We start from the raw sequence: 22,869 nt of genomic DNA, 5'->3' as shown, positions 1-22,869 counted from the left end.
CTTCACGACATCAAACGTGAGACGTCACGAAATAAAACTTCACTCTATTACAATTCATGGACAGAAAATAATCTTATCTTTAGTACGTAACAAGAAAACAACGTCGGTAGATTTGTCCTTAGATTACGTCAATAGAGATGAGACTTCATTGACATCCCAAGTGATGTTATACGAAAGATTAAGATATAAACAATAAATTTTATATCAAAATTAATTACTGTTATAAACGAAAACCATCACAATCTGTCAAGATTACCAACTGCTCCCACCTCCTCTCATATATCCTCCATTTCCACCCATCATCCTTTCCCAATATACCCTCCTCCCATTCCGCCGTATCCACCACCGCTACCATATCCAAAATTTCCGTATCCCATTCCACCGTATCCACCACCGCTACCGTAGCCAAAATTTCCGCCGTATCCACCCATTCCGTATCCACCATAGCCGCCGCCCATTTTTCCATACAGTCCCATTAAATTTCCGTTTCCAAATCCTCCGTAACCGCCCATCATTTTGCCGTAACCTCCAAAAGTAGGATATGACATCATGGGATATCCGCCTCCAAAACCCCCACCTCCGTATGATCCGGATCCAGATCCAATATAGCCACAGGATACGACTACTATGGTGATATACATACACAATAAAGAGATGATTCTGGAATTCATGTTGATTGTCTGAAAGAACAAAAATGAAGGTCAATACACTGTTAAAAATAATAATAATAATAATAATTCTCTCCAGACCAGAGGTTCCCAACCTTTCTCAGCCTTTACACCCCTGGAGCAATTACACCCCCAAAATTTGTTTCACACAGAGGTGCTTTCTCAATTCAAAATAAATTCTTCTCCTACACTAGTTGACCACACCCCTGACACCCCAGGTTGGGAACCAGGGCTCCAGACAGACTGTTCTAGGTTATTGACCCAATACCTGATTCGCCAATTCACATGCATTACTATTAAAATTATATAGTTCTTAAAACTCAAGGATCCAGAACCTGAAAAATGTTGTTATAACTCAAAATTCCACGCAATGCGAAATTCGGACAACTGATATATTTTCAGCCGGCCAACAGCTGTCTGGCGAATAGCTTAAAACTCTGATTAGTAACGTCATAGGTTCTGTTATTAAAAAAAATATAAAGTCTCTACAATTGATGTACTGAGCACTATTTTAACAGTGGTATTTCTATATATCTCTACAATTGATGTATTGAGCACTATTTCAACAGTGGTATTTCTATATCGCTCTACAGTTGATGTATTGAGTACTATTCTAACAGTGGTATTTCTATATATCTCTACAATTGATGTACTGAGCACTATTTTAACAGTGGTATTTCTATATATCTCTACAATTGATGTACTGAGCACTATTTAAACAGTGGTATTTCTATATATCTCTACAATTGATGTATTGAACACTATTTTAACAGTGGTATTTCTATATATCTCTACAATTGATGTATTGAGCACTATTTTAACAGTGGTATTTCTATATCGCTCTACAATTGATGTATTGAGCACTATTTTAACAGTGGTATTTCTATATCTTTCTATAATTGATGTATTGAACACTATTTTAACAGTGGTATTTCTATATCGCTCTACAATTGATGTATTGAGTACTATTTTAACAGTGGTATTTCTATATCGCTCTACAATTGATGTATTAACAGTGAAAACCACCACAAGAATCGTAAAAAAATATAAAAAAGAAGATCAAATCACATTGCAGTCCGAGAAACTCGACATATATACTGAGATGAACTGAATGAATATTTACTGAGCGCTAATTATTAAATTTCTCAAAAGAAAAGGAAAATGAGTGGAAAAGTAAGCTTTTGAGAAGAGAATACTTGAGAAATAAATACAATGAAGGAATTTAATCCCATCTCAAATCAACATTACAACATTCTGAGTAGTATATATACCACGGTTCTTATGACTTGAAATATCTAAACATGATTTAAAGGACAGTGGAAACATTTTTTAACCAATCATATCCTAGTCAGAAACGAGAATGTATTACCCAATCCAATCAGTAATAGAATTCACAGATCATCGTCAGAGTCCAGAGTTATCCGCTCTTGAAATTTAACAAGGCGAGTCGTCTTTTCTTGATACATTGTCATATATAGAAAAGACATCTTTAGAGATCGAAAAATAAATTCCTAGTTTGAGATATTTTTGAAAGAATTTATGTGGTTTTACTCTAGAATACTATTTACATATATTCAAGACTCAAATCAACCCCTCAAAAATGGCGCACCGTTTCTTTAAATATGTTAATTAGTAAGACATGTGGGATATATGACTTGTAGCTTATATAAAATGATTGACAGATTGATGATATTACGAAATTAATGACGTTACCATTTTATCCAATGCAATTAAATCTTGTGCAAGTCGTGAGTATTAAATAAAGGGGTGGTGCTTCAGCCGTGTAAATCACATAATAACATCACAATAGACTGTCTATTGTATACCTAAGCTCCACCTACTTTTCCTTTAAGACACGTTTGGCTTTTATGTCCAGTTATCCAAATATGCTACAACAACAAATTGATGACAATAGACCATGGTTTTTCTCGAACACACATTTTAAGTAATTTATTTCTTAAAAACGTTAAAGAAAAAATGCAATATGTGTCACAATTAAAATTAGTTCGCTTCTTCTTCTCGAATTTTAATTAGACTTAAGTTAATAAAGTTATTCTACATTTCAGCCTTACCTTATAATACTATACACACTGACACAACTGGTCAAAAATATCCTCAATTTCTTATTTCCTTATTTAGAGGAGTATTATATAGATATTCAAATAATAATGACGTCATACTCGGGCTTTATTGTCCATGAATTACACAGTCTATTGATTACCATTACAAGTTCTCATCTATATATCAAAGGGAAACATTCCGAAATTAACGAAAGATCAGCGAAACATGCATATTTGATGCAAATTAACGGGTAGATGTCACCAGTCAAATCGTCAAGTCGGAGAAAGGTAGAGCTGCACCAATCATCTTCCGAGGGTCAAAGTTCGTAGGTTTGAGTTTTAATTACAAGAGATAAAGTGTATCATCCTTTCGAAAATAGTTCAAAATGTATAAAACTATAGCGACTTAATACATTCTTTACCAACTGATAGGGCTCAATTTCAGCTGTCTGTAGAGTCGTCTTAATATTTACTTTACCAGCTGATAGAGCTCAATTTCGGCTATCTGTATAGTCATCTAAATATTTACTATATCAGCCAGTAGAGCTCAATTTCAGCTATCTGTGTAGTCATCTAAATATTTACTATATCAGCCAGTAGAGCTGAATTTCAGCTATCTGTAGAGTCGTCTTAATATTTACTTTACCAGCTGATAGAGCTCAATTTCGACTATCTGTATAGTCATCTAAATATTTACTATATCAGCCAGTAGAGCTCAATTTCAGCTATCTGTATAGTCATCTAAATATTTACTCTATCAGCCAGTAGAGCTCAATTTCAGCTATCTGTATAGTCGTCTTAATATTTACTATACCAGCTAGTAGAGCTCCATTTCAACTATCTGTATAGTCATCTCAATATTTACTATACCAGCTAGTAGAGCTCGATTTCATCAAACTGTATAGTCGTCTTAATATTGTCGTTACCGGCTGATATAGCCCAATTCCATGATTTCAATGTCGCTCTACAATTGCTGTATTGGGCATTGTTTTAACAGTGAAAATATTTTATTGTATAGAAGTCTAAATGATAATATTAATATTATTTGTTATTCAGGGTTTAAGGCTATGTGATTGAGATCTTCAGACATCTGACCTATTTTCAGCCTGTGTCACTAGGTATATTGATATACTCATGAAATACTGAGTTATACTAATTATATTTACGGTGAAAATTATTGATTATTATTGTAGAAGTCTAGATATATTTACTTTAGCATCTGATAAACACGGTTCAGGAAAGTAGGATGTAAAACTCCCTTCATTTCATTTACAACTAATAGAGCTCAATTTGAACAATCTATAATGTAAACATGCACTATCCACTACTAGAGTAAATATACAAGATACACCACTAGAGTAAATATACAAGATACACCACTAGAGTAAATATACAAGATACACCACTAGAGTAAATATACAAGATACACCAATAGAGTAAATATACAAGATACACCACTAGAGTAAATATACAAGATACACTACTAGAGTAAATATACAAGATACACCACTACAGTAAATATACAAGATACACTACTAGAGTAAATATACAAGATACAATACAAGAGTGAATATACAAGATACACTACTAGAGTAAATATACAAGATACACCACTAGAGTAAATATACAATATACACCACTAGAGTAAATATACAAGATACACCACTAGAGTAAATATACAAGATACACCACTAGAGTAAATATACAAGATACACCAATAGAGTAAATATACAAGATACACTACTAGAGTAATATACAAGATACACTACTAGAGTAAATATACAAGATACACTACTAGAGTAAATATACAAGATACAATACAAGAGTAAATATACAAGATACACCACTACAATAAATATACAAGATACACCACTATATTAAATATGCAAGATACACCACTATATTAAATATGCAAGATACACCACTATATTAAATATGCAAGATACACCACTATATTAAATATGCAAGATACACCACTATATTAAATATGCAAGATACACCACTATATTAAATATGCAAGATACACCATTATATTAAATATGCAAGATACACCACTATATTAAATATGCAAGATACACCACTATATTAAATATGCAAGATACACCACTATATCAAATATGCAAGATACACCACTATATTAAATATACAAGATACACTACTATAGTAAATATACAAGATCCACTGCTAAAGTAAATATACAAGATACAATACTAGAGTAAATATACAAGATACACTACTAGAGTAAATATACAAGATACACTACTAGAGTAAATATACAAGATACACTACTAGAGTAAATATACAAGATACAATACAAGAGTGAATATACAAGATACACTAAAAGAGTAAATATACAAGATCACTACTAGAGTAAATATACAAGATCTACAACTAAAGTAAATATGCACGATGTACCACTAGAGTAAATATACAAGATACACTACTAGAGTAAATATACAAGATACACCACAAGAGTAAATATAAAAGATACACCACTATAGTAAATATATAAGATACATTACTAGAGTAAATATACAAGATACACCACTATGGAAAATATAGAAGATACACTACTAGAGTAAATATGCAAGATACACTACTAAAGTAAATATACATGATCCATCACTAGAGTAAATATAAGTAGTATATGTCTTTTCGGATATGACGCATTTCACTTCTGCGCATGCGCAGCTTTTTCAATGCGTCATATCCGAAAAGACACAACTGTTAAAATTATTATAACAGACTCCCCAAACTGTTAAAATGTATTATAAAAGACTCCCCAAACTGCTAAAAATGTATTATAACAGACTCCCCCAAACTGTTAAAATGTATTATAACAGACTCCCCAAATTATTAATATTATACAAGATACACCACTATGGAAAATATAGAAGATACACTACTAGAGTAAATATGCAAGATACACTACTAAAGTAAATATACATGATCCACCACTAGAGTAAATATAAGTAGTATATGTCTTTTCGGATATGACGCATTTCACTTCTGCGCATGCGCAGCTTTTTCAATGCGTCATATCCGAAAAGACACAACTGTTAAAATGTATTATAAAAGACTCCCCAAACTGCTAAAAATGTATTATAACAGACTCCCCCAAACTGTTAAAATGTATTATAACAGACTCCCCAAACTGTTACATCTCTCATCCCCAAAGTGGCCAACTTTGTCTCAAACAACTAATTTCCTCAGGAGAAGATGCAGTGAAAAGATCTAACGAGTTGAAAGAATTACAACATATAAGAGAAATGCGAAATAAAAACCTCAACTGATTAATGGGAGGTAACACTGTTTATACACAGTTAGTTGTCTAGAGTATTATTGATTTAATAAATTATCTTTAACGCCTAGTAACAGTCACTCGTCTATTGTTCACTGGATATATGTCACGCTATAATTAACATATCACGCGTGCAACGTCAGCACAGATAGTCTGGACTCTCAACTGTTAGCCATGTTTTTGTTGAAGATTAGGAATTTAATCATACAAAAATCAAGGTATGTTTTTTTTTGTTTGATTTAATCATAAGACGGCAGGGTAGAATTAAGATTAATTTGCTGTTTTATTCAAAATATCCATTTTGTTTTTGTTTTATTCCAGTTTAATAGATGCCAACATTTAATATCACGAAGAATATTTAAACCATCGGTAAGGGGATAGAAAAAGGCCAAGAATTTTTACCAAACTCTGTGACAAATATCCAAGGTTTCAAAATTGTTGATATAGATTTTCGAAAAATAGAGCAAAGGATGACGAGCGATCCTAATAAGAGCGGTCATAGTTATCTCCCGTCTTACACTATTGGCAGTCATCATTTAAATGTCATGACCGCTTTTATTCGGATCGCTTGTGACCTCATTTTTCAAACCGTTCTTATTAGGATCGATCGTGACATTTCATAAAATGAATCATTTCTATCGCTTGAATAGTTTTCTCCTTGTATTAAATCTTTCGTATTAAAAATATATGGTGTTTATTGAACAAATATGTCTTTAATAAATGTCCATCCTCCTAAAACGTATTTCTTTGCGGGAGACATTCAAAAGTCATTGGGTTCTCTTCCTTGATTCCCATGGGCAAAATATCCCAGAGAAAAACATCTCCCAGGGCACAATTATACAGGTCCAGGCACTAGGTTAGATCTACGATTGGACGAAAATGATAATCCCAAACCAGGGGAAGAACCCGTTAATAGAGTTGACGCAGCAGCGCTCAAACACGACATACTGTACAGAAACAAAGACATAACATTCAGACTCCAAGCAGACAAACAAATGATAGACGAACTCGAAAATATTCCCAATCCCACTTTCAAAGAGAAATTACAGAGGGTTCCTATCATAAAACTTTTGAAAATTGAAATTGGGTATGGACATAGCAGACGAGATTACAAATAATTTCGAAAAAACAAACATTACCTCAAAGTCAAAGTTTTTGATAAAGATGAAATTTAGTCAGCCGATTTAATCAACATGCCAGTCGAGAGAGGGTACAAGTATTGTTTGACAGTGATCGACATATACACGAGATACGCTTGGGTCTTTCCCTTGAAAAACAAATCGGGTCTGACTGTCAAACAAGCATTCGAAACCATAATGAAACAATCCGACAGACGATCCCTAAAGTTGTGGGTTGATAAAGGAAGCGAATTCTACAACAGAAATGTGAAATCTCTGGGGTTTGAAATTCGTCTATAGGTGTGACGCCAACACAAGCCTCGAATAACCCTAATATCATAAAGTCCGTCAACACTCGAAACAACTTTGAAAACGAGATTAGCAATTTGAATATTAAACCCAAATTCTAAGTTGGAGATCGAGTTCGTATTTTTAAATATAAATCATTGTTTCAGAAAGGTTACGTCGAGTTTTGGACTAACGAGATATTCATCGTTGATAAAATAAATAGCACATCACCTCCCACGTATGAATTGATCGATCAAGACAAAGAACAAATCATAGGAAGGTTTTATCAAAATGAACTTCAAAAAACTGACTTTTAAAAATGAATCTCGAAAATGAAGTTTTAGATGAAAGATTAAGAAATTAAGATGTCAACAAGCATTTACGCTTTCTTAAATTAAGATTTTTTAAATTTAAATGTAAATTTATCTTCCAAATATTATTGAATGTGTTTTATCAGAATGTTATACAAGTTTTTGCAAACACAAACTACGTATATATTTCGTCAATTGGGTCTTCAGCAATACTTACCGCCTACTTCGAAAAACATAACACCTCAAAAACTGACTTTTAAAAATGAATGCGTTTCTCGATAAATACGGAAAAGACACGACCACAAACTTTCAACTTGTGAAATGGGCCAAGGAATTGAACGTCTCGCCGTTTTATTATTGCATGCGAGATGAAATTGATGAACTGAAATACAAGAAAGGTAAATTTTACGCCATCACAAACATTCATACGTCGGATCAAAAAGGAGTTCATCACTCTGCTCTACACAAAGATTCTTTGAATAACTTTTATTTCTTTGATTCTTTCGGTCTAGAACCGACAGAAGAGATAACGAAATTGACTAGCAGAACTAGACAAGACTGCGGACAAAACCGAGTTACAAAATTCAGTATCCAAATTGAACGAAAAGATCGCGAAGCAAAAATCAGATGTTCAAGATATAATTAACACACTTCCCATTGACAAAGATACGTTGAAACAACAATTGACTGCTTTGGATACTAAAATCACGGACGAATTAGCAAAAGAAGTGGGTGTGATTAAAAACTTTCTTCAAAATAAATTTCGAGATGATATGAAAAATTATATTAAAGAACAGGTCAATCTTCTGGTATCTAGAATTCATGACGATTTTTTGAGACAAGAGAGAAAGTTGACCAAATTAGAAGCTAATGTCACGAACAAGTCGTATTATTTCAATCTTCAATTCGAAAGTGACACTGTCTTCGATGAAAAAGACCAAATTTATAAATCAAACAAATACGGATTCAAAGCAGAAATAAAAGTTTAAAATGGAAGTAGAAAATGATAAGGATATCATTGGAATCAAAGATTTAGATATGATATTGGAGACGGAAAATCCACCATCAACCAACATTGTCAAAATTCCACGACGCTTACACGTACACGGATCAATAGAATCGAGCAGTCACGAGTTTTTACGAACAACAGACTTTGAATACGTAAAACTGTATTTCGCTTTAGGTGAAAAATACACCTCGATCGATGTTCATAAAAGTCAACAAGAACGAGAGTTTAAAGTGTATTTATCGTTTGCCGAAAACTCCATCCTTGATGCTGGTGGTTTTATTTTTAGAACCAAGAAAAACATCGAAAAAGAAAAAATAAAATATTCCTATCATCTTAAAGAGGACCATACGAAAAAAGAAATGTCGTTAGTACGCGTAAATGTTTTTACTTTTAATACCCGCAAATATAATAATGCTAGGGCAAACAAGCACGCTCTATACGATATTCGGTTCACTTAATTTAACGACTTAAAAAATGGAACTCGAAAGCAGACAACAATAGACAAACAAGAAGAGTTGAAAATGAAGTTAAGACAGTACAATTCATGCAGGAAAACGTGGAGTAGAATCAATTCTTTTTTCAAAACAGCGAGCACAGTTCTAACGGTAGGAGTAACGGTGGCAACGGCCGTGACTGGTGGATTAATGCTTCCGGTCATCATCCCAACCGTATTGGCTGCATGAACAGCCGTTCAAACGACCTCTTGCGGCCTCATCACTTTAGGTTTTACAAGCAAAAAGAAAGCTCATTATAAAAAGAAAACGGATATCTTGAATCTGTATCTTAATCAATTGTACATCTTTTTCGAAAGATCGAGAGAAGACAAGAACATAACAGTTGAAGAATTAAAAGAATTCAATGAAATTCTGGACAAATTCCATACAGAAATATCAGCGGTCAAAATTAAGAAATAATCAAAAATATAGACTTAAAGAAATATGAATAAAATCGAACACGATAAAACATTGATAGAAAACGTCCTATTTTCCGATGTTATCAAGGCTGTTTCCAATAAATTTAAAACATTCAAAGGACAAATTAAAATAGAGAGATAGTCGAGGAAGGGAATCACAGACAAAGCATGTCATTCCTCGGTTTCAATGCCAAAACTTTTCACAATATCTTTTCAAATATGGACAAAAAATCTGATGCTTCCGATTGGTATTTTACAGGAAAAATAATTTTAATGAAAGACAATTTCCAAGAAATCAAAAGATCGAGAGTTGGCAGAGGAGGAACTGATCTACTTAAAAAGATAAATGAATACGAATGCGAAAATTGTTACATACCTACAGATGGTCACTGTTTTATCAAATGCGTCAATCGTGTTTTGAACAAAGATTTAACGTGTAAAAATATCAGTTTCACGTGTTCCTACCAACATGAGAAAACTAGTTTGGCTGCATGGGGAAATTCGTCCAATCTTCCCGCGAATTTGAGAAAGATTGCCGACGTAGATATCGCTAAATACACCCAAGACAACTGGGTGGAATTGAGAGACGTATGGGAACCATATGCAAAAAGGGAGCTTTTTTTTGTCTTGGAGCTTGTTTGATAAAATATAACCAAGTCATGAAAGAAGTTGTAAACCAGAATATATCCAATAATCTAACGGCTCCGCCTTTATCTTTAAAGGGTTGGTATTATTTGTATCATTACGATAAAGAAATGGTAAGAAAGGAAGAATGGTATGAAACTACTAGAATGGTTCCGAAACATACCGAAAAAGAAAACGTAGAAAAAGTTTATTCGCACACTAATCCTTTTATAAGAAATTTTATCAGACGATCTATTAAAGGAGGAAGAGTTTCGGCAAATAGAAAATCATTTGAAACGAACAAAATGGACGAAATTTGTAACGTATTAAAGGAATATATTTCACAAAGTGACACAGAACTTGAAAGTAATAACATAATTGATTTATTCAAAGAATACAGCGTAAGCACAAAAGACAAAACGGAGGTTCATTCGAGACTTAAAAAAATAAACTGTACTAAACTAATGGCATTTGATGCTAACGGTTTATACGCTTCCGCCATGTCGGATTTAGACAGTGAATATCCGAAAGAAGAAAGTGGAAGACCGTTTCTACCAGAAGAAGAAAAAGAATTTGTAAAACTCTTCAATAAACAAAAATTCAGACCTAGAACAGCTATTTTAACAGTGTGGTTTGAGTATCCCAAAAACATGTTCTTCCAACCGATACCAGCTAAAGATAAAATCACTTTCACGAATAAAGAAGGTAAAAAGAAAACGGGTAATAAAATCAGGTGCAGAAATGGTTTCTGTCACGACGTTTTAACATCGGTTGATATTCAAGAAATAGTTAAAGCCGGTGGACGAATTATTAGAATATTTGATGGTATAGTATACGAAGAAAATTTTAAAACTCCACCCTATAGAGATTATAGTTTAATTTTGAGAGCTCTAAGAAATAAATATAAACGAGAAGGTAATATCGTGGGTAGTAATTGCATGAAATTATTAGGTAATTCCTTGTATGGTAAATCAATTCAGAAAGATATATTCACAACTAGACATTTATGGAATGAAGCGACTTTACAGGCTAACTTTGATTCACGTGTTAAAACCTATGAGAAAATTAATGATAGTCAATATATTGTTGAAACAGAAATTGAAGAAAAAGAGACCGAAGATAGTAAATCTACACGACTAACACCTAGTCATTTGGGATCATTCGTTTTATCTCACAGTAAAAAAATAATGAACAATTTCATTCACGTCATAAATGGATTTTATAAACCCGAAATATACTATACCGACACCGATAGTTTGTACATTTCATCCAACAATTGGAAAAAACTAAACAGAGCTGGTTTGGTCTCCGAAAAAGACTATTGCAAAGGTAAAAACGATTACGGTGACGGTGGAATTATATTTGGTTTATATTTAGCACCAAAAGTCAAATACAACATCGTTTTGACTTCTGATGGTGTTTTAAAAGAAAAGAAAACATTTAAATGTTATTCTAATGATAAGATAAGTGTAGAAGATTACGTTCAGTTAGCAAGAGGACATGATGTGTCGAATGAATTTAATAACCATGGGAAATAAGTTTCACCAATGGAGTAGTTATTCCAAATGATAAACAAACTAAAGTTTTTAGAAGTTATTTGAATAATGTTAAAAGAAAACCACCAAACAGTGAAGCAATAATGTATCCTTACAACGACAAAGACGAGTATAGTTTTGACGAAAACTATGAATTTGATGATTTCGATTATCTTACTATTCAAGAAGAGAATGAAGAGTGTAAATGAAGTTGAATGACAATTTCTTCGTTGCCAAAGTCTATGAACCTGTTTTTACCGTCTTCGATTTCCAGATTTATATCTTTGATCATAAAAGAATTGACTGGTAAATAGGTCGTTTGAAACGGTTTCTCTATAATTCTGTATCCGATCGGCACCGTAAAAGTCGGTATGCGGTATATGATTTGGCGTTTGTGCTTGTTGAAAAATCCACCGTTGATCAAATTACAGTGAATGTTGATCACGTCGATGTCGTTCTCGATGTTGGCCTTGTGTGGCGCCAATGTCGATTGCGCGTATATTCGTTTATCGAACCCTAGTAACGCATTCAACGAATTTTCTACGTTGAAATCGACTTGACTGTTATTTCTCAAGATCAGTTTTATTTTGTTCAGATTCAAATTACCTTCGAATTCGATATTGTTTTTACCGCTCACGCTTCCTGCGTATTCGGATAGGTAATCGCTGATGGCTACGTATTCGTAGCTTCCCAGTAGTAAGCTTATGGTTTTGAACGTAACTCCGTTATCCGTCGATATTTTTAGTTGATTGTTGTTTTCGTTGATATTTCTAATAGAATTGTAAACGGAGAAATACTTTAATCCCAGTTCGTACTGTTTATTGCGATAGAGTTCATACTCGTAGTCTAGAGACAATTTGATGTCTGATTTATTCGAGGTGATAACGAACAATTGCTCTTTATTGGACATTTTTAATGACGTTTATATAGTCTTTTTTAGTGATGATTTTTTTCTCCAAAAGTCGTTTTAATATGGCATTGACTTCGTTGTATTGTCTGTCCGATCGATGACCTTCCTTCATGGCCGCTAATATTACTCGTAATCTATTAACTAGTTACTCGTTGTTGTCGGATAAAAAAGTTATACCTTGTCCAGATGCCACCATATCATCGAATTCGTCTATTTCTTGTTTGATTGGATAATCTTCTGCATAACCATCTACCTCCTCTTCCTCAATTGTTATATATAAATCAACTTCTTTCAATCTTCTTGTTTCGGGTCCTGACTTTCTGATCGCATTTAGAAATTTTGAGTATGCTACTAAATCCTTGTAATCGGCAATTTCAACGTCCTCGCCATTCATTAAATCTATAAACCCTCTCGTTAATGTAAATATAAAGTCTTTTGTGTCGATTTTGAATTGTGGTGAATTTCCACTAAATCTTATTCTAAAACCATTGAACAACAAACCCACTTCATCAATGATTGGTGAAATGCTCTTTGGTAAATCTGGGTCAGGGTTTGAAAAAAGACGTTTTATATCGTCTAATGTCTTAATACCACCATATTCAATCGGTGGATCTTTATGGGGTGAAGGTTCTATAGCGGGTCTCTTTTTAATATCCTCTTGAGATTTTAATATGGGTTGAAATAGAGTCTGTAGATTTTCCGTTAATCCGAGTTGTAATCTGTTATTTTCAACTTGGGTCTTTATTTTATTCTTAGCTTTGATATATTCTCTATTTCTTTTTAAAAAATTATTCCAATCCGTCATTTTTAAAAAAATAAAATTAACATATGTCGATCATAACTCTTTCTCTCGCAGGTTTTCTAGTATTAACAAATACATATCCATGATCATCCGGGTTTCTCCATTGAGCTTTACAAACGCGTCTCTGTCCATTCCGTGATTTATCGACTGAATGATTTGAGATAAATCTTTTTCGTTTAATTTGAATAATAAAAAACAATTTGCGTTCTTTCTGATAAACATGGCGTCCATTCTGTAAAAGGATTGGGATTGGTATATGCAGTGACAGTTGTGATGTCTTCCTTTCGTGAAGAATTCTTGTTGGACGGTTTGACTTTTTTGTGCCACGCAGTCGTCAAAGACAATCAAGTTCTTTCGGTGGTTGTCGATTTTAGACAAGTCTAAATCGTTGACGTTTTTAGTCAGAAACACTTTGACGTCGGTCGGTTTCAGAGAAGGATTCTTTTCTTATATAAAGCCGTCTAAAATGTCTTTTATTTCCGCGTTCTCTTGCAAGTCTTCGTTGCTTTTGTAGTAGTGAAAAATGTCTTTAACTTCTTCTTTCGAGATGTATTCCAAAGCTTTGAGAAACTGGTAATAGGATTGTTCGGGAGTAGTCGTGTAAATATACAGAGACCCGAAATCTAAAAGGTTCGGTGTTGTCAACATGTTAAAAGTGAGGTAAGTCTTTCCACAACCCGAAGATCCGCAAATGCACATGAGCATGGGGTTGCTAGGAAATATGTCCGAATGTTTGAATTTCTTGCCCATTTTTATTTATTACATTTTCGTACCAAAAATCACCCTCTGGCCTTTATACTTTGAAAGAAAGATTCCCTCGCCCGAACGTATGTTTTTAAAAAATATGGCGTTGCCCTTGTGTTTGACTTTTATTTCTCCGGTGTCGATATTATCTATTAATTTGCTTAATCCCTCTTTAACGGTTTTCTTGGTTTCTCCGCCAAATCTTTGTCCGAATTCTTTGACCGTGCCTAATATATCTCCTACTCCCGAACCTCCTCGTGATTCTCTTTCCATTGCCAAATTGTGTCTGCGTGCTTCGGCGTTTGCAGCTGCTTCAGCTTTCTTACCGTTGACAGCTTTGGCTATCCCAGCAGCCCCACCAACAGTTGCGGCTGCTACAGCTAAACCTGCAAAGATTAAAGGTAAGAAAGGTAAAAATCCACCTTTTTTAGTTAAATTCTGATCAATTCTTTCCACGTCTATATCGTCTCTGACTTTGCAATGTTTGTATTTATCGATAATCTTTTGGGTTATGTGCACTTTTTTACCGTTGTAAGTTATTAGAGTCGGCGAATTCGTTTCGATAGCTTCTATTATTTTCAGAACTAAAGTTTCTGGTTTCATTTTTAAAGGGTGTTTTATTTATTCAATTCTTATCATTCTTCTATCTGATATTTTAATCAAATGTTTTGCTTCGTCCAGCAATAAACGGTAGCCGGTTACATCTCCTTGTGTTTTATCGATGTGAATATTTATGTTTACCCCTGTTTTGAAAAGATCTTCTTGATGAGCTGACAGATCGAAACAAAAGATTGGATGATTGAGTGAAAAATCTGTGTATCTAAACTGAGGCGTATTTCCAAACAATTCGCACATGTTTTTATAGTTTCTGTACAATTCGTTGTAATCTTTTTTGGAAGGATCAATTGTCAAAGGTTGATTGGGATAATTATCGTTGTTCAATCTGACTTTAACTTTGCGAATGATGAGATCTTGAGTATGGTTCAATGCCACTCTGAAAATGTTGTTGTTTGTCTGAGAGTCTGGCAAGTTTTTGAAACCGACCATTAGATATCTCGCTGGTTTGACGGTGTTGGTGATTGGCCACGTGGTGGATTCTCCCGTTAAAGTCATGCTACCTACCGTGTTACGACGAAGAAAAGCAATTTTGATGTCTTTGGTTGAAGAGTTGAATATTCTTGTTTCCACTTCTATGGAAGGAGTGATTACCGGTATGTAAAGTTGGGTATTCGTTATTTCCAATTTTGCGTCAGAGTTGTTTTCACCAAAGAATATCTTGTTGTCGTTGATTTTTCTTTGCAAATGAATTTTATACGGTAAAGCTATGGAAACCTTTCTGTGTTCCAAGAGACCAAATAAAGGATACTTCCAATTTACGTAATTACCCCATCTGTTGTTCTCGACAACATTGTTGTATTGAAGCGCTCGTTTTTCAAATCCGTGATTTACTCCGCGAGTCACTCTTTCCAGTGTATTTCCAGCAACTACCCTTATCCTAGCAAGGTCTGCGTCATTTGCTACAGTTCTGACCGGTTCTTTTAAAACTTCTCCGTCACCGACATCGGGAATCCATCCCGAAACTGAATCGTAGTTTTTGGGATACACAACCGTTTTCAACATTGTGTCAAACTCGCCGGGGTGTTTTATGGTCTCTATCGAATTTGAACCAGCTTCCAAAACCATTTCGCTGAATAAAGACGGAAAGAAGTTGTTTTCTAAAGTCGTGTTGGTTTGTGGAATTCGATTCTGTGTCTTTGATTTTGAAATCGCATCGGAAATGGGCATCGGAAAGCAACAACCAATTGGACAACGAATTAATTTCAAAGGTAACTCTTCCTCCGTCGTTTATTTGGGTCTTTGCCCCTACCGATGGTGAGATGATTACGTAATCCTCTTTCTTCTTGTTGAACGAATATTGAATCGGATCATACAATTGAAAGATTGGATCCAATCTGTAATTTTTGCTTGCCATTTTTATCCAATGATTTTAAACCCTTTTCCTTGTTTTTCTAGGGCTTGTCGTTCTAGTCTCTTGTTTCTTAGATCTCTTATTAGCTGCATTTCTTTAAGTTCGTCAGATTTTTTCACTGCATCGCTAATATTTACTCCTGATTTTGCCACAGATCCAAGAGCTTGCACTTCTGATTTAAATGAGGGATTTGTTGTTTGAGACAAAGTTGGTCACTTTGGGGATGAGAGATGATAGCGCAGAGAAGAAACCGTCTCCTTCGAATTTTTTTTGTTCGTGTTTTAAAATTAAAGACATCTTTATTTTTTAATGCGGTTATTTTATACTGTATTATTATAGTGATTCTTGTCTGTGGTTTGGGTAATTTATATGGAGTCTGTTATAATACAGTTTGGAGGAGTCTGTTATAATACAGTTTTTTAACAGTTAGAGGAGTCTGTTATAATACATTTTTAACAGTTTGGGGAGTCTGTTATAATACATTTTTAAAAGTTTGGGGGACTCTGTTATAATACATTTTAACAGTTTTGGGGAGTCTGTTATAAGACATTTTAACAGTTTGGGGAGTCTGTTATAATACATTTTAACAGTTGTGTCTTTTCGGATATGACGCATGAAAAAGCTGCGCATGCGCAGAAGTGAAATGCGTCATATCCGAAAAGACATATACCTGCCATCTCAAAACCGGATCAAACTGGATGCGCAATATCTGAAAAGACATATACTACTGTTTTGTAGTAGTCTCTTGTAGGCTCAAAATATATTCTTTTTGCCAAAGTTTACAGAAATTATCTAAGAGCCTAAAATGACATTTGGCTTGTCGTCGTATACGTAGGTGATTGGGCGATTGTTGAGTGTTGTGTCTATTTCGGTGATGAAAGTTAAAGATGAACTACCAATGGTTTTTTTCATACATCGCTTTAGGCTCCGCACTAATCTCTAGCCACCTCACCAAGGTGCCTTTTCAACGATGTTGTCCCATGAAACTTGTTTATTGATTATCCGATCGGACTATTTTGACGACTTCTTTGGCTGCTGCTCTAAAAGTCTTTGCGTTGTCAGACAAAAGTTGAGTTGGCAGTCCGCGTTGACTTGCAAAACATCTAAAATCTTGAAGAAAGGAGTTGACATTTAATCTGTTGTGAGCTCGAAATAAACAGTTCTGGTAGATGAGCAGGTAAATAAGCACACGTACGTTTTGAACGTAGTATTAAGATCCGAAATAGTGGGTCTGCAAAATTTAAACCTGTGTTGGATGATGAGTCTTGTAAAATGATGATATGCTGGTAAAAAGATGGGATGTTTACTGAATTTACTCGTTAAACGGATTTTTCTATTTGTCCTTGACATTGAAGAATGAGGATGTCAAGAAACAGACCAAATTGTAAGCTAGAAAGTTCTTCTAATAAAACAGTCGATTGAAGTTGCTTCACCCAAAGGTTTTGAGCTTCTGTGATATTATCAGATGAAATGGATTTTCATATTTGTTGACATCTCCGTTGTCAAAAACTGTTCTGAAATATACCACTGCGGCATACGCCTTTTCTGGTCCGTCGCTGAAGCCATGAAGTTCGGAAAATATTGGTTTCAATTCTGTAGGAGGAAGACATCGTGGAATCCGTATCTTCAAATTATGCCGAAAATCGTTGACGATACTTTGAGTATAGGTCTCTTTGTAGGCTGGAGTGTCTTAATGTAATCTAAAACTTCGTTCAAGTCGAAACGAAATTCATCTTCAATTATGTTCCATGTTAATCCTAATATTTTGGATTCTGATTGTGCTTGACTTGAGTCTAGATTTCATGGATCTTCACAGGCGTTGATTGTTTCTCGAGTTACAATCCATTTTCGCAAATTGAATCCACCGTCTTTGATTATTTGTTTTGATGGTTTGTAAAGTTCCAATCCTTCCTCTGTGGAGCAGGTACCTCAAGAGGAGTCATCAACATATGAAGAGTCTGAAAGTTGCCTGATAAAATCACTGTTTTGGTAATCTACTTTTGCCACATGATGATTGATCACACAGTTTAAGATTGCTGAACTGGAAATCAATCCGAAGACTAATCGTTGGAATCTATATTAAACTATTTCTGGATCATCGTTGTCTATATCGTTAAACCATAGAAATCGAGCATGTCTCGATCATTTAAATGAATGATGATTTGGTGAAACGCTTTTTCGATATCGGCGATTAATCCTACTGGTTTAGATCGAAAGTTGGTTAAAACGTCGAATATAAGTAGTCTCGGATTTGGTCCTTTGTCTGAGCAATTGTTGAGAGAAATTGGAGCAGGCTCTGACTTAGCGGAACCATCATAGCCTATTCTCAACTTTGTAATATCTTTCAAAAACATTATTCCAGTTGGGTAGGTTTATCTGATATGCCGATTGCCTCAGTATCCCAGAATGTTTTCAAATCATCGATTAATTCCATATTAGATTCCTCAGTACTTTGAGGGTCGGCAGAGCCGCTGATGATAAGATTTGAAATTACATGTTTGTCGGGCGGAGAATTATCAGGGCCGGATATAAGCCAACCAAAAACACTTTCCACTGCCGTTGGGCCATTTGATTCTCGAATTGTTTACCCTGTCACCAGCAACCAGTAATAATCAGCACCGAATGAGAAAAGGCAATGATGAAACCACTTATTCATTTTGAAAAATACGAAGGAAAAACATCTTCTGTTTTACACTTTTACACTTAACAATTGTACGATGCATCTTCTCTTTTGTCATTTCGCTTTTGTCAGATCAATTTTATACGACCACCACGTGACTGTTAAAGAATTTTTACTCCCAAAACAAGGGCAGGTAACTCCCAATGTAACATTCTGAATGTTTACATTGGTTTCTTTCACAAATCGAGATGGCACAAAAAAATGAAGAATGATTCGCCGTAAGCTCTCTAATGTCGCAGAGTGTCATTTCGGCTGGTACACAGCTGGGGAATGTACACTAGAAATGATTTGCAAATTTGGAGATTTCCACGATATGTCTGACGTTTTAAACAATCCATGCCATAAGGCATAACTCACTCATCAGGTAAGGAATTTCTAATACTTTTAATAGAAATATCACTGTTATTTTTTACAACTATCTTTGCATTTTCATGTGTTCATAATAGAGTTTTTACCTATCCACAGAGTCAGTAACTGGGTAATTCTCTACGTTAGGAAAATTGGCGGATCCTAAAATATGAAAAAATTACAGGTCTAGGCTATTACAATCAAGTAACCTTATTTCGTGCCAACCTATTTTTCGTGCATCCCCGAAAATGATTAATAATTGGCATGTGCGACCTTGCGTGATCTCTGCATTTGCTTATTTTGATAAACATGAGTTATCTGTACAATGTCAGCTAGTAGAATGAATCCAGTAGTTTCAAACAAGGTAAAATAAATTAACGTATACTTTGACAAATACAAAATGGCGGATTTCAGTTATTACCACACGTTGCAATCAACCTAATTTCCTTATAATCCCAAGCAATAATCGGAATTCCAAGTGTCATCTGCTAGAATGTAGTCCAACGAATGAAGTCACGTGATGAACTAGCGGATTCCGTGTCAGCAGAAAAATTCTATGGAACACAATGTGGGCCACGTATTTCATTTTGTCAGTAACTATTTTTTGTTTTACCTAATCATTGTTTTTTGAAGGAATTGTCACTAGTTATAATGAATTGATATTAAAGTTAAATACTGAGAGAAGTTAATTAAATCCCTTGGTATCCATACAACGTGTTTTTCTCGACCTATTTATTGATCAAACATTGTACACGAAAATAGGTGACGCATTTTGCCGCCGTTGTCGAGTTGGTTGCTCATGAAATATGGGTCAAAGTGAAGGATTCATAAAGAAAATCGAAACAAACCAATTTTAATTATTTTGTAGAATATCTGAGGAAACATCTTAAGTCGTAAAAAAAAAATTCTGTTTTTTTAACTTTGACGAAATTCGGTGTTAAATCCTTATATGCACGAAAATAGGTTACACCACTGTATTGCAAAAGTCAATTTATTTTGACATTTTGTGTTATGATAGTTTTACCAACGAAAATAGCAAATATAATTGAATGATTAGGCAAAGTAACATATAAATAAATCAGAAATCATCAATGTAGAAGTGAAATAGATCAGGTGCCGAAATAATTTTTCCTTTTTAAAATACTGATTGTGCATTATGTAGTAAACATTTGGTGTAATGTATAAAGATCAGGGTTAAAAAGATTTTTAAAAGGTTTTTAAACTTTTTTATGTGTATTGGGGACAATGGTAGCATCAATTTGCACCATTTCAATTTCCATTCCGACGTCTGTTGTTCTTGCAATTCCACTAAAACTAGGGCGTTTTATCACTAGAGGGGAACTGCATATATATATCAATAGAAGCTTCCAGGAGTGACGTCTTAAAACGTGAATAGTATATGAACTTATGGATTGGAAGCACTTTTCCCCATTTCATTTAATTCCATGGGAAAAATGCTTCCAATCCATAAGTTCCCCCCCCAAAAAGACCTATATACCCTACATTTTTTATCTTCAAATTAACTCATTTAAAAATAGGATGACTCTAATAAAACAACACGAAGGGGAAAGATATAGAACAGATTATAGAGGAGATAGTTTCATCTCAGCACTAACTTCTCTAAATCCAAAAGTAGCCAGCTTTGTTTCAAACAACAAATCACTTATTTCATCCGAAGCCAAAGCAGGAGTTAGTATAAGCAACGAGTTGAAAGAATTACCACAAAAAGAGAACTACGAAACAGCAGATTAGAAGAAAAGAAAGGAAAAGGTTTAAAGTCATAGGATAAAAATGATAGTCGCTCACACTCCAAAACTTATTTTGGTTCAGATATACAAAAATCATTGGGCTCTTGTCCTGGTTTTCCGTGGGCAAGATATCCTGGAGAAAAACATCTTGCAAGCAGTGGGTTAGACGAAAACGGTTAATTAATATTCAAATTCAAATAATGAATCAACATTAGCACCAACACAAAGCTAATATCGAGAATGATATCGATGTGATAAATATACATTGCAATTTGATAAATGGTGGATTTTTCATTAAGCACAAACGTCAGATTATCTACAGCATCCCTACATTCACAGTTCCCTTTGGTTATAGAATTGTAGAGAAACCATTTCAAACAACCTATTTACCACTTAATTCCTTTATGATTAAAGATATAAATCTGGAAATCAAAGATGGTAAAAATAGGTTTATAGATTTTGGTAAAAGAAATTACTCTAACGGATCATCATCATTAGATACATTTGTAAGATAATCGAAATCATCAAATTCATCTTATCTTTGTGGTTGTAAGGCCACATGATTCCTTCATCATCTGGTTCTTTTCCCTTCACAAAATTCAAATAACTTCTAAATTTTTTAGTTTGTTTTTCATCTGGATTAACTATTCCATCAGTAATACTCTTTTCCCATCTTTTATTAAACTCATTCTTCACATCATGCCCGCTAGCTAATTTAATATAATCTTCTACAGTTATGTTATCATTAGAGTATCCCTTAAACGTTTTCTTTTCTTGTAAAACATCAGAAATCAAATTGATATTATATTTAACTTTTGGTGCTAAATACAAACCGAAAATAATTCCACCATCTCCATAGTCATTCTTTCTTTTACAATAATCATTTTCGGACACCAACCCAGCTTTATTTAATTTATCCCAATTGCTAGACGAAATGTATAAACTATCAGTATCAGTATAGTATATTTCAGGTTTATAAAATCCATCTATTTCAAGAATAAAATTATTCATTGTTTTTTTACTATGAGATAATACGAATGATCCCAAATGACTAGGTGTTAGTCGTGTAGATTTAGGAGGTGTACAGTCAAATTCTTTTTCTTCTTCATTTATCTCAACGATATATTGGGTCTATTTACTTTAGGAAAGCTTTTTACATGTGAATTTTTTGTTAAAGATAATTCATTCCATTAATATCTCGTTGTGGTTATATCTTTCTGATTAGATTTACCATACAAGGAATTACCTAATAATTTCATGCAATTACTATCCACGATATTGCCTTCTTTCTTGTACATTGATTTCTTAGGTCTCTCAAAATTAAAATATAATCTCTTATAAGGTGGTGTTTTGAAGTTTTTCTTCAAATGCTATACCTAATATTCTCTTTATTTTTCCACCAGCTTTAACTATTTCTTGAATGTCAACAGACATTAAAACATCTGTACAGAGCCCATTTCTAAACCTGATTTTAATACCAGATTCCCTACCGCCTTCTCTGATCTTAAAAGTTATCTTATCTTTAGTTGGTATCGGTTGGAAGAACATGTTTTTAGGATATTCAAACCGAACCTTTAAAATAGCCGTTCTAGATCTGAATATTTGTTCATTAAATATCTAAACAAATTCATCTTCTTCATCGGGTAGAAACGGTCTTCCACTTTCCGCTTTAAGATATTCGCTGATTAAATCTGACATGTCAGAGGCATACAAACCGTTAGCATCAAATGCCATTAGTTTAGTGCATTTTATTTTTTAATTTTTGAATTAACTTCCGTTTTATCTTTTGTGCTTGATTTAAATAAATCAATGATATTATTGTGATTTGTTTCACTATAATC

At 34.0% G+C, this 22,869-nt stretch overlaps 5 protein-coding genes across 5 annotated transcripts; 2 read left to right on the top strand and 3 right to left on the bottom strand.

The window, feature by feature from the left end:
• Window positions 1–299: 299 nt before the first annotated feature.
• Window positions 300–671, bottom strand: LOTGIDRAFT_162895 (hypothetical protein; the record flags this gene model as incomplete). The annotated part of the gene is made up of 1 exon (XM_009058913.1): window positions 300–671. The coding sequence occupies one exon, from the start codon at window positions 669–671 to the stop codon at window positions 300–302; it is 372 nt and encodes a 123-aa protein (XP_009057161.1).
• An 8,065-nt stretch (window positions 672–8,736) lies between these two features.
• On the top strand, window positions 8,737–9,213 carry LOTGIDRAFT_162894 (hypothetical protein; the record flags this gene model as incomplete). Its single annotated transcript, XM_009058912.1, has 1 exon — window positions 8,737–9,213. One exon carries the CDS (start codon window positions 8,737–8,739, stop codon window positions 9,211–9,213), a length of 477 nt encoding a protein of 158 aa, XP_009057160.1.
• A 1,210-nt stretch (window positions 9,214–10,423) lies between these two features.
• Window positions 10,424–11,830, top strand: LOTGIDRAFT_162893 (hypothetical protein; the record flags this gene model as incomplete). Its single annotated transcript, XM_009058911.1, has 1 exon — window positions 10,424–11,830. One exon carries the CDS (start codon window positions 10,424–10,426, stop codon window positions 11,828–11,830), a length of 1,407 nt encoding a protein of 468 aa, XP_009057159.1.
• Window positions 11,831–13,558: 1,728 nt separating this feature from the next.
• LOTGIDRAFT_162892 (hypothetical protein) lies at window positions 13,559–14,886 on the bottom strand (the record flags this gene model as incomplete). Its single annotated transcript, XM_009058910.1, has 2 exons — window positions 13,559–13,686; window positions 14,313–14,886. 2 exons carry the CDS (start codon window positions 14,884–14,886, stop codon window positions 13,559–13,561), a joined length of 702 nt encoding a protein of 233 aa, XP_009057158.1.
• Window positions 14,887–21,505: 6,619 nt separating this feature from the next.
• Window positions 21,506–22,039, bottom strand: LOTGIDRAFT_162891 (hypothetical protein; the record flags this gene model as incomplete). Its single annotated transcript, XM_009058909.1, has 1 exon — window positions 21,506–22,039. One exon carries the CDS (start codon window positions 22,037–22,039, stop codon window positions 21,506–21,508), a length of 534 nt encoding a protein of 177 aa, XP_009057157.1.
• Between the last annotated feature and the right edge of the window lie 830 nt (window positions 22,040–22,869).

Source organism: Lottia gigantea (genome assembly GCF_000327385.1).
Source record: "Lottia gigantea unplaced genomic scaffold LOTGIsca_36, whole genome shotgun sequence".
Taxonomy (NCBI): Eukaryota; Metazoa; Mollusca; class Gastropoda; family Lottiidae; genus Lottia; species Lottia gigantea.
The sequence above is the reverse complement of the archived record's forward strand: the minus strand, read 5'-3'. Positions and strand labels throughout refer to the sequence as shown.